The 12,079-nt window shown below is 40.5% G+C and overlaps 2 protein-coding genes across 2 annotated transcripts in view; one reads left to right on the top strand and one right to left on the bottom strand.

The window, feature by feature from the left end:
* Positions 1 to 1,121: 1,121 nt before the first annotated feature.
* On the bottom strand, positions 1,122 to 4,007 carry LOC105670591 (exported protein YdbA-like). Its single transcript, XM_067360205.1, has 2 exons — positions 3,858 to 4,007; positions 1,122 to 3,260 (listed from the first exon to the last, which is right to left on the bottom strand). The coding sequence occupies exons 1-2, from the start codon at positions 3,951 to 3,953 to the stop codon at positions 1,362 to 1,364; spliced, it is 1,995 nt and encodes a 664-aa protein (XP_067216306.1). The 5' UTR covers positions 3,954 to 4,007; the 3' UTR covers positions 1,122 to 1,361.
* A 2,154-nt stretch (positions 4,008 to 6,161) lies between these two features.
* Positions 6,162 to 12,079, top strand: part of LOC105670597 (protein vestigial-like) — a 43,263-nt gene continuing 37,345 nt past the window's right edge. Inside the window, 1 exon segment of the mRNA XM_012364197.2 lies at positions 6,162 to 8,390. Coding sequence (XP_012219620.2) covers positions 8,190 to 8,390 — 201 coding nt within the window. The 5' untranslated portion in view covers positions 6,162 to 8,189.

Below are 12,079 nucleotides of genomic sequence, written 5' to 3'. Positions count from 1 at the left end.
GAATTGAGTCATGATTGCTCTTATTTGCAAAGTTATTTTCTTGAAATATAAAATGTGAATTTTTTTCAGATTTTTTGTGGAAAACAATTACGGAATACAAAATCAATTTTTAGATTTTTATATTTATTATGTTATAATATTTTAGAAAATATTTGAAATTTTTTAATATATAACTTCTACGATTTTGATGTTCAAATATCTTTTGTATGTCCTTCTATCGGACAATATCATCGTCAAATGGCTAGATCAACGCCAATTTTCGGCCGACACACGTGATAAAAAAGAACAACACCTCGAAACGCGGGGGTTCATTCGAGCGGTGTCTTTGCATCTCGCTTTCTATTGTCCGGCACATATTCGAGTCATCCCCTTCGCGACGGCGCGAGGGGATGAAAGCACGAGCGGCGGCATATTTCAGTTGTCCCGTACCATTCATGATACGGCGCGAGCAAGGGCAGACCCCATCCAGCAATATCACTGACAAATTTAATGCCCAGCTATTAGGCAGCGGGGGGTGCACTTCGTCCCTTCTATCTGCCTATTGTCGAAGTGGCCACGTGCAGAATGACTACTGTTCCTAGCGCCCGGGCGAAAACGTTTAATCGTCATGTCTAGAGACCTCCAGCGCGAAAAAAAACCCCGCGCCCTTGTCACGCTTGTCGAAGCTTATTGGATTCACCCGTCGCTCGAAGTACCCGGAAACCTGCTAAGTTACATGCAAGATTAGACATCGAACGGTGACATTCGATTTGATTTGATACGGTCAAGTGTTTGCCGAGACACTAATTCTTCAGTCGCGGTGATTACCGGTTAATATAAATAATAAGAACATGAAAAGTTGACGGAAATTTGTTATGTACTTTTCATACATTTATTATATGTGAAATTGAGTTTATTTTTGAAAACGTTCTTTCAGATTTGAAATTTTTATATGTGTAATTTCTTTGATATCCAAAATTCTCCTTGAATTTTTAAATACCGATATGATTTTTTATTGCCAAATAGTTGAACTGTGATAATTTTCGAAATCAAGAATTGGTTTTAAATTTTTGGAAGAATAAGTATGAGATGAAAAACACATGGTTAATAAATATATGTATAGGTAAATGCAGACGCAAAAATATTGTGATAAAGTTTATTTATTTAAATTAATGATATTAAATATACATATATTATTATTATGCAGTAAACTTTATAAAATAGCCTCGAAGTATAGTAACTTTTAAATAGAATGCAAATTAATTAGATTATATTACCAAATATAATACAACATTAATTATGAAAACGAAACAAATTTAAATTATAGTTTCTTATAGATTTATATCTACACAAATTAATTTATATATATATTAATTTAAGATTTAATACTCTTCAATAGATTCTATTTCATCAACATCCTCCGCTTCCCTCCTGAACCGGAAACCGCCAGTTACACCGACGGAAGGGGAAACACCGTGCCCTCCTGGACCTCGTTGAAGCTGGCCCTGACCTCTGATGAAACCGTTGTTGCCGAAATTCCTCTCCGCCTGGATGCCGACGTGCGGCTGTACTCGTTGTCCAGGTACCTTACTCAATCCTCCATAAATATCCGTCCTTGTACGACCATTATCCAAGATATTGCGATTGGCGTTGAGATCCCACGTAGGCTGGCGCATTGGTCCGCTCAGAGGTTGCGATCCTTGGAAGGAAATTGAATTTCCTTGGGGTTCAGCTTCTCTTCTAAATCTGAAGCCACCAGTTACACCAACCGACGGAGAGACACCATGACCTCCTCGACCTGGTTGAAGCTGGCCCTGACCTCTGATGAAACCGTTGTTGCCGAAGTTCCTCTCTGCCTGGATGCCGACGTGCGGCTGCACTCGTTGTCCAGGTACCTTACTCATTCCTCCGTAAACGTCTGTTCTTGTACGACCATTATCGAAAATATTGCGATTGGCATTGAGATCCCACGTAGGCTGGCGCATTGGTCCGCTCAGAGGTTGCGATCCTTGGAAGGAAATTGAATTTCTTTGGGGTTCAGCTTCTCTTCTAAATCTGAAGCCACCAGTTACACCAACCGACGGAGAGACACCATGACCTCCTCGACCTGGTTGAAGCTGGCCGTGACCTCTGATGAAACCGTTGTTGCCGAAGTTCCTCTCTGCCTGGATGCCGACGTGCGGCTGCACTCGTTGTCCAGGTACCTTACTCATTCCTCCGTAAACATCTGTCCTTGTACGACCATTATCCAAGATATTGCGATTGGCGTTGAGATCCCAAGTAGGTTGACGCATTGGTCCGCTCAGAGGTTGCGATCCTTGGAAGGAAATTGAATTTCTTTGGGGTTCAGCTTCTCTTCTAAATCTGAAGCCACCAGTTACACCAACCGACGGAGAGACACCATGACCTCCTTGACCTGGTTGAAGCTGGCCGTGACCTCTGATGAAACCGTTGTTGCCGAAGTTCCTCTCTGCCTGGATGCCGACGTGCGGCTGCACTCGTTGTCCAGGTACCTTACTCATTCCTCCGTAAACATCTGTCCTTGTACGACCATTATCCAAGATATTGCGATTGGCGTTGAGATCCCAAGTAGGTTGACGCATTGGTCCGCTCAGAGGTTGCGATCCTTGGAAGGAAATTGAATTTCTTTGGGGTTCAGCTTCTCTTCTAAATCTGAAACCACCAGTTACACCAACCGACGGAGAGACACCATGACCTCCTCTACCTGGTTGAAGCTGGCCGTGACCTCTGATGAAACCGTTGTTGCCGAAGTTCCTCTCAGTCTGAATGCCGACGTGCGGCTGCACTCGTTGTCCAGGTACCTTACTCATTCCTCCGTAAACGTCTGTTCTTGTACGACCATTATCGAAAATATTGCGATTGGCGTTGAGATCCCACGTAGGCTGGCGCATTGGTCCGCTCAGAGGTTGCGATCCTTGGAAGGAAAGTGAATTTCTTTGGGGTTCAGCTTCTCTTCTAAATCTGAAGCCACCAGTTATACCAACAGAGGGAGAAAGGCCGTGACCTCTCGGACCTTGTTGAAACTGGGTTTGACCTCTGATGAAACCGTTGTTGCCGAAATTCCTCTCCGCCTGAAGGCCGACGTGCGGTTGCACTCGTTGTCCAGGTGTTTTATTCAAACCTCCGAAGACGTTCGCTGATGTGCGGCCATTGTTGAAAACGTTAGCATTGCCGTTGAGATCCCAGGACGGTTGACGTTGCGGTCCACTCAGAGGTTGTGTCCCTTGGAAAGTTATCGAGCCTCTTTTGGGTTCTTCGAACTGGAAATTAATTTGACGATGATAACGTAACCGCGGATTCTATAAGATTCTATAGATCGATTTCTTTGAAAATAGAATGCTTTCATATATAAATATATTTTATACATAAATATTTAATTATTGACACGTTCGAAAGTAATGACGGAAAATTATTCGACAGTATTTCCGGAAAATATCTTGCGAACCAAGAAATTCGAATTTAATGACAATTTACAGGTGCGACAAGTGTCTTATGAGTCATGCAAGATAATTATGACACAGTCTAACAGTGTACTACCACATATAATGAATGCATAGTCATGTCATTATTTTGTCGTGTTATTAGTCAAAGTGATATTTAATGACTAGAGAAGCATTTACATGCAATTTCTACATATAACTATTTTTCTTTGTCATTATTCATCATTCTATATCTACATTATTATTTAAATTTATTTTAGATATGCATTAAAATATTTATACGTAAAATTCTATGACCAAGAATGTCAAGATAAAGGTTGTTTTCAATTACTTTAGTTTTACATTTACAATTTATAGCTTTTTCTTTTGATTTATTTTAATAATAAATCATACTTTTAAGTAAAAATAATTACTTACACGTATTGGTGGAAGACCCTGACCAGTCGTTGATGGTTTCTCAGCGCTCGCATATACGATAGCGCACAAAGCCAACACAATAGCTAACAGCTTCATTGTGATGTCAACTATTTCTCTCGAACGTAGTGAATATTTTCGCTTGAAGTGCGAAACGACTTGTGATGCTTGTCTGTCGTATCTCGGTCGCTTATATACGAATTTCAGACCCGGGGATACACTCGATTTTTTGCCAGGAATTTCCTTGCACCATCTCTATCTCTCAGGGTAAGTCCCCAGCAATGAATTCAACGCGCTTGTGAGTTGAGCTCATTCAAGCATCGGGGAACCCTGGAATAAACAGGCAATGCGCTTTCATTATCGGAACATACATATTTTTTTCAACACTTGGCTATCACAGCGATACATAAATAACACTTGTGTTTTTAATATATATGTAGTTAATTTTCACTTAATTTACGTTAGCTGTTTATGAATGTTAAAGATAAATTAAATATAAAATGAAGTCATGACGTACAATATTATAAAAATTCGATAATTCCTTTTACTTTATTTAAGCAGTAAATCTTAATTTATCATTGAGTAGTATTTTAATAATAATTGAGTATTTATATGTATATTTATATACAAATTATATATAGTTTTGGACAGTTCGAATATTAAAATTTAAAAAAATATCAAATAGTTTAGATCTTTCGAAAGATTCAGGTAATTCAAATTGTTCAAATTAACTTCACAGATTCGGAAATTTGTAAAGAAATATTTTTTTTAAAGATTATATTAATTTTTGCGTGAAATTAGGCAAAAATAAAAAGTTATTTTATCTGTAATACATACTAATTTTGCTCTAATTTTCTTTAATGTGTCCGAACTATTTAAATCTTTAAGCATTACGAATTGATATTATTAAAGATTGATCAGTTTTTTTTTTTATTTTGAATTGTTTGAATAATTTAAATATAAATATGTTTGAATCTTTTATATGTATCCTAATCGATTGTGAGTTTATTGTACTTTTCGCAACGCATACTGTCAACTTATTAAAATCCTCAAATTGAAAAGAAATTTATTTTCAAGGTTGCTTTCGAATTGTGAATTATATTAGCATAATAACTTAGTATAAAAAAATTATAAAAGTTTGAAATTTCGCAGTTTAAAATTTATTAATCATCAACATAAATTTGTAATCTCGAATGCAAGTTTGCATAAAGTTAAGCATATATCGTCACAGCGCGGAGATAACGATGAGAAAAATAATATGAGCGATACGAGATGCGTAATTACGCAAGAGTTCACGGAGACCGATCTGCCGTCGGGAATACCTCATTCTGCATCGCAAAGGCATCGACCGCGATATATGTATGTCGGGTTTTACAGCCACACTTGTAAAGATAAAGATGCGGTAATGTCCCGGAAGACAGTAGCGTCAATGAAGTATAGAAATCTTAATTGCTCAGCATTCTTGTGTTTTACACAAAGACTCACTGACATTTATTGTTAGCAAAAAAATTCATTTGTTTGCTGTTCTTTCAAGCTTTTAGAATAATCAGAATGAGGCTCTTTGCTTCTGTTTTGGCTTTGTCTTGCGTCATTGCATATATTCTTATTTATTTTTGTATTTTCTTATATAATATTATAATTTTTCAGGCCGCACAAATTATGATTTTAACAGAAAGCTTATAAGTTTAAGTATTTGTATTACATTTTGATATTTATAATTATTTTTTTATATGTATTATTTAATATTCTTCTTCTTTTTTATTATACTTTTTGCTTTTTATTACTTAGATCTAACAGTGACACTTCTAACAATCAATCTAATTAAATTTATCTAAAAAACTATTTATATTACTATATTACTATTTTAATTTTTTAGATGAAAAATGTTTAAGAAATAGAATATATTAAATAAGAAGCAAACTAGATAGGTAGAATCCGCAGGTAAATAGAGTATGAGTTAATTCGTATTTTCACGTTTGCCTTGAAGAGATCGTGTCGGATGTATCTAGGCTGTAAGTCGGTCGGCGCCGCGTAAAAATGCGTTTTCTACAGCAACATTTCCGTAGGAATTCCGCTCTAAAGACGCCATCTTCTCCTCTTTCTCGCTCCCGCTCTTTCTCCCTTCCGCCGCGGCAAATTAAGCTTCCCAAAACACCGCGAAACTGTTAATTAAGACTCATTATGCGCGCTGCGGGGGATGGTTGCCCGGGATAGAAGGAAGGTGGCCGAAGCGGAGGATGAAGACCACGAAGAAGCCGTAGAGGCGGGCGGGTGGACGAGGGGTGGGGCGGAGGGGGGGCAGAGGGGCAGGAAGCAGAGGTGGTAGGCGGGGGTGGTTTAACCCGAGTACGAACTTCTTAATACCGCAGCTGCAGTCGGGTTCATTGTGAGATCAATACGGGGAGAGTCTCGTGGTAGTGGCAGACCAAGTGCGATTGGCCCTGACGATCGGGTGCGGCGATTGGCCGACGCCGGCACTGCCAGGAGGCGGATCCTGCCGCTACGAGTCTGGCGGGGTGGCGGTAAAGGGAAAGAGGATACGAGCGGCTGACGCCGCTCGCTCGAAAACGGCTCGCGACGGCGGGACTGGGACGGCTTTAGAAAAAGACAGCGAGAGATTCTAGGGAGAGAGGGTGACACACGGTGTCGCGCCCGGAGGGTTTCAGTCTGTGTTCACCCATGAGAGACACACCACTAGCGGCGACACGCTCCGCTCACCTTGCGAGGGTGAGAGCTCGCTTTTCGCTCGTCGACTGGCCTCGTTCCTCGTTCTTCGCGGGAACCACCTGTATTTCGCGTTGAATCCCCGGACGAATTGCGAATTTTACCGCTTGCCGAAAATAGACCGGATTGACGGGATCGCTGCTACTTGGTTGGAGCAAAATAGTGAGGCAAATCGCGCGTGTCGTCCAGGACCGCAGGTGGTCCTACGTGAGAGATGAAGTATCGAGGACGGTGACAGTTTTTGTCATTAAAATCTTGAAGTAAAGTATCGATGAAATTGATGAGCAAGAAAAATCAGACGTACGATCGATTTGACCAAGACAGTAGACTGTGTTGACAAACAATAATTGTGAACAATTGAAATTTGTTGAGTCCGAAATTACGGAGCACGTTGTGCAAGATAAATCTTCACAAGTGATTCTACAGGACAAAGTAGCGAAATGTCAAAATCGGTGATAATTGAAGTGTTGGAAAATTTTTGACGATTTCTAAGAGGAAAAGTTTCAGGAACAGTCATTTTAATAGAGAGAATTTTACAAGGATTTATTATTAATGAAGAATCCTGAAAAAAGAAAACAGAAGTTTCAAAAATGAAATTATAGATAGGAAAATGTTGTAAGAATTTTATCAGCCGCTACTAGAAGCTTTCACTTTGTCCTTCGTGAGCTGAAAATATGTCGCAATTCAACATACTCAGCTGATGACAACTATCCGAGTCCTTTTGTATTCGCACGACGTACTCGCCAAGGAAAAAGGAAGAAGAGCAATCGATTGTGGAATTTCCTACGTCGCCTCAATATATCGAAAAATGATCTGTGTGTACATTTGTGATTTATCGTTCAGTGATTCTTAAGAAATAAGGAGAAACGAATAGGACTGTTTATTATTATTTGATACAGGTACATTTTACCGTAATTTAGTGGATGTGACTAAAATTGTGTTTAAACATAATTGACAAAAAGATCCTGCTGCGATCAACTGGAATGTTTAATCTTTTGCAATTATCTCTTCCTTCGCGAAAGACGCATAAAGCATTTATGTTTATGCAACACTGAGGCATTAAACATTTCTTAATAATAATACAATTAAACAACGTAAATCGCAACTGATTTGAGTGAACAAAATATCTTAGGCGAAATATCGAAACTAATGATACCGCGTCGTACATAAATTACTCTTGTGTTAATTTATGTAATGTTGATTTGAGTCGCGTAAATTTTGGATCAAAGACTGTTGATTGTAATATGTCATCTAATTTTTTATAAACGACATAATACCATTGATCGCAACGCGTTAACATTTTAGATATAAAGAATTTAATTATTTAAATTAATCTTGAGTTATCGAAGAGAAGGTGAAAGTATTTCCAAGAAGCGTCAGAACTATCGACTACGCGTACATCGAACTACCTCACTGCGCTATAAAATGGACCGTTATTTCCACTGCCGAATTCAGTGATTTTGGATGATCCTGAACGTTTGAGCCGATCGTGGTGCATCATTGACGGAAGTGGAGGGCCAGTTAAAGGGTGGTGTTGTTCGGAAGGGTGGTGCGACGTTCGGGTACGCAAGTCTGCAGGCCAGCTCTGGGGTGCCGGGCCCGGGCGGGGTAATGAGCTGCTCCGATGTGATGTATCAATATTATCCTTACCTTTACCAAACCCACCGGCCACCGCCGCCGCATCCGACGCATCCCCATGCGGCCCCGCACAGCCACCCTCACGCTAATCCACACGCGGCCCACCACAGTCCAGCCAGGCCGGCGCCCTTTCAGCCCTTCCCGGCGGCTACGGCGACGCATCAGTATGACAGGGTGAGTAATTTTTATTTTTTTATCATAATTTTTATTGAGGTGAAGGTTGTCGAAATTCTTATAGAATTTTAGAGCTAAGAGAAATTTTAAATTGCTGAAAGGTCAATAAACTCTGCAATTGGTGAAAATAGGAATGATAATTATGAACTATGTAAAGTTAGTTCACGTTTATCTGCATTTAATTTATATAGGGAATAATAATTTATATAGGAAAATGAAATGCTTAACTGCATTGAGTAAAATAAATCAAATGGATGGATTGCTCGTCAATTGATCAACTAATTTAATGATACGGAGCTACCATTAATAGATGTCTAGAAAATGTGCGAAAGCGCTAATAGAATACGCCAAGACGCCCACATTTCTGAGGTGGACCATGAGTACATTTTTATAACCCCGTTTTCAGATTGCTTGTCTCCGGTACTTAAATCGTCCGAAGCAATTAAAAACAGACCCGCGTTGTTCGTCGGTCATTAAGTTCGGAGCGTTCGATAAAAAGATTGCGACCGTTTATAACAAGTTTCACTTACATTCTACATAGACTATCTATCTGCGACTTTATGGCGAACGAATGCTATTTATTGCCACATAAATTAAGTAAAGAAGATGACTTTATGGCGTAAAATATATAGTCATTTAGTTTATTGCCGCAATGATGGAACCATGACGGAATTTAAAATACATTGTTAAAGAAGGAATATTTGGCAGGATTGAATATTGCTTCAGTCAGTCTCGTGCCTTTTTTATACAATTCAAACTTTCCTGAAAATTATTGCGTATTGACATTTAAGCACTTCAACTATTACAATATAACAGTTTAATATTATTGAATTGAAATGAATATAAATTTTTGTTTTTTGGTCCTCAATCTTGGATTTTTTTCGGTCTTGATGTTTTCGCTGAGTTTAGATTCTCAGATCTTCTATAGTGAATTCCCCGAGTTGTCGAATAGCAAGTAGACCCTCGGATCACACGATTCACAAATCCATGGTCCTTCGCATTCGCGAACATCGCTCGGTAGCCTTTCCTAGAACTCGAAGAACACCACCGCCGCCGGAACGATATTTCAGCTTCGCGTATCCTGAAATAGTTTGAGGACGGCAGGAAAGAGAAGAGGTTTTCGCGAGCAGCATGTGAAATCGCCTGTGTATCATTTTAATTTGTCTGCCGAGAGGTCAGGCGTATTTCTGCCCCCGGCGAGCACCCATCCGTGCGCCGTGGGGTGTCGAGCGCCGTTTTGCCATCTTTCCCGGCTCGGCGGGAAAGTAATGTTCCTTTTTTCCAGCACCAACCTCGCTTAGGTAATATTAAACCACTTATAACTAGTGACGCGAGAATATTCCGGAGAGCGTATTCCCGGTAAACGAAGACGTTTCGTGAAAGAATCCTGAAAATGACAATATCCTTTAAATATTATCTGGAAACAGGTGTATTTCGAAAATAATATCAAAGGATGAAAATGTTGAGAAAATATTTCTAGAAGAATTTATGATAGAATAAAGTATCGCAATGTATAAAATTTGGATCATAAAAAAGAAATAAAAAGTCCAAAGATCTACAATCGTCACGATTTAAGGATCGCGATTTAAAATCTCGCGACGTTTTATTGTGGCAGCTACTGGCATACCCACCGTATAGATAAAAGAATTATCGAAAACTTCCAATTCTCAAGGATGATCGGATAGTTACATCCCGGTATCTCATTTAATCTCAATATGCAAATGAAACCCATTAAAATCTGTCGGTCGGAAGAAAAAGAAGAGGCGCCTTTCAAAATGTCACCAAGAATCAAAGCTATCTAGCTATCTAGAATCTTGCAAAACCGAGAAATTTATTTTCTGAGATCTTTAAATCACGCATTTATCAAATTCGATATAATCATCGAATATTTGAAATATTAACATTTAGGAATCCTCAGACACTGAAACTTCTTCATTTTTCTATTCTACACATCTTTGCATGCACAGTGAAGTATAATTTTTAAAATATAATTAAAAATTCTACATCTCACAATCAGTATTAATCAAACAAATACGTTCTCTCTTTCACTTCTTCCAAGACATATAACTGTGGATCGTTCATCCATTTATCTATCAATCTTCCGACGACACTGAAACACACACCGGACGTCCCGACATTCTCTTTCTCTCTCTGCTTTTCTCCTCTCTCCCCGTGATCGCGATCGCGAGATAACATCCGGCAAAAGCGTTAAGCGCACGCGATACGAGCGAGCGAAGGAGGGAAAGCCGATTCCGACAGTCGGGCAGGACAGGTTCTCCGCAAAGATGCTCCTTCGAGGGAGGAAGAGGGCCCGCGGTTCATATCCTCGGGGCCCGGGTAGTTCACGCGAGCGCGGCGACACGAGTTTACTTTTATTTAAATCCCTCTCTCTCTCTCTCTCTCTTTCCTTCCTTTTATTTAGGGCCCCGAAGAGCCGGGAGAAGCGCCGCTCATTTTGCTCCTTTGCCGGCCTCCGCTCTCTGTCGCCCCCCCCCCCCCGGCCTCTGAATTAATAGCCGCGCTAGTGTTTTTCGCAGTGTGCCGGCCGGCTACGTCGTCGTGCGCGTGTGTGTACGTGCGTACGAAGGCGCGTACCGACGTGACGCGCGTTAAAAATGCGCGTCGTTTTCTCACGAGACGCACCGAAACCGCCGGTGCTTTATCGCTCCCGCTCGCTTGGCCGAGTAAGCGAGCGAGTATTCAGCTTGCGGCGAAGAATGATGTACGGGGTGTCGCAGAAGCTGCGCAATTCCTTCGAGAGCCGCAGACTTGGAAAAATATCAGGATTTATTTAATATCGCGATATCAACAGCTCTTTAGATTTATCATCAATTAACCACCGTGTACGCGTGTGGTTTAATTTCTTGTAGTTTTATTGAAATTAAACCGCGGGCTCCGCTAACTGATATTCGCGACTGATGCTATCTCTCTCATAATGCGAAGGCTCGCAAGAAATTAGACGATGAAAAGAAATCCAGCGACCGGAGCGTGCAACGATCGTTTCGTCGCAGAAACGCGTGCGCCTAGGGAAAGACAGGTGCTGGTTGCAGGAGAAATCCGCAAGAACCTGGCTATCCTTCATTAGCACTCTCGTTACTCGACCGCCGTTTCTTTTACGCGCAGGCACACACGCGGAGCCTGTACGCGCAGCCTTGCACCATCGCTCCAAGTTATGTCACGCACTCGATAGTCGGTTAATGAAAATAGGGTTAGTAAATGTGACCACATTTTTCTACTTAATAGACACAACACACGTGCCTAGAAAAGCCTACTTGAGTATGCGAAATTTACTTTATCGATCTTTTCCTTATTTTATCATTTATCAGCTTTGCAAAATTTCAAATGAATAAAAACATTGAACGAATTGACGAATTAAAAATTCTCGGAGAAATCTAGGGCATTCGTTATAATTGAAATCATATTGACGCTCGGCCGAGTGAAATTGAAATAACGTTGTCGGGTATCGCGTTGATCGAGAGTCCTACTTATAATTACCCGGCTGCCCTTCCTGAAATCTCTCCGGTAACGAGCCTAATAAGCCACCGGGCGTCTCCTTCACGAAACTGGTAGAGATACAAGCGGCGACGATCGCAAGGGAGCGGCAGGGAGGGAGAGAGAAAAGGGTGAGATAGAGTGAGGAAGAAAGAGTAGTCGTAAAAGCGCATTTTTCTCGGATATCTGGCCGATTA

This window comes from Linepithema humile, chromosome 8 (assembly GCF_040581485.1).
Source record: "Linepithema humile isolate Giens D197 chromosome 8, Lhum_UNIL_v1.0, whole genome shotgun sequence".
Lineage (NCBI taxonomy): Eukaryota > Metazoa > Arthropoda > Insecta > Hymenoptera > Formicidae > Linepithema > Linepithema humile.
Note: the sequence above shows the minus strand (reverse complement) of the source record. Positions and strands in the feature narration are given on the sequence as shown.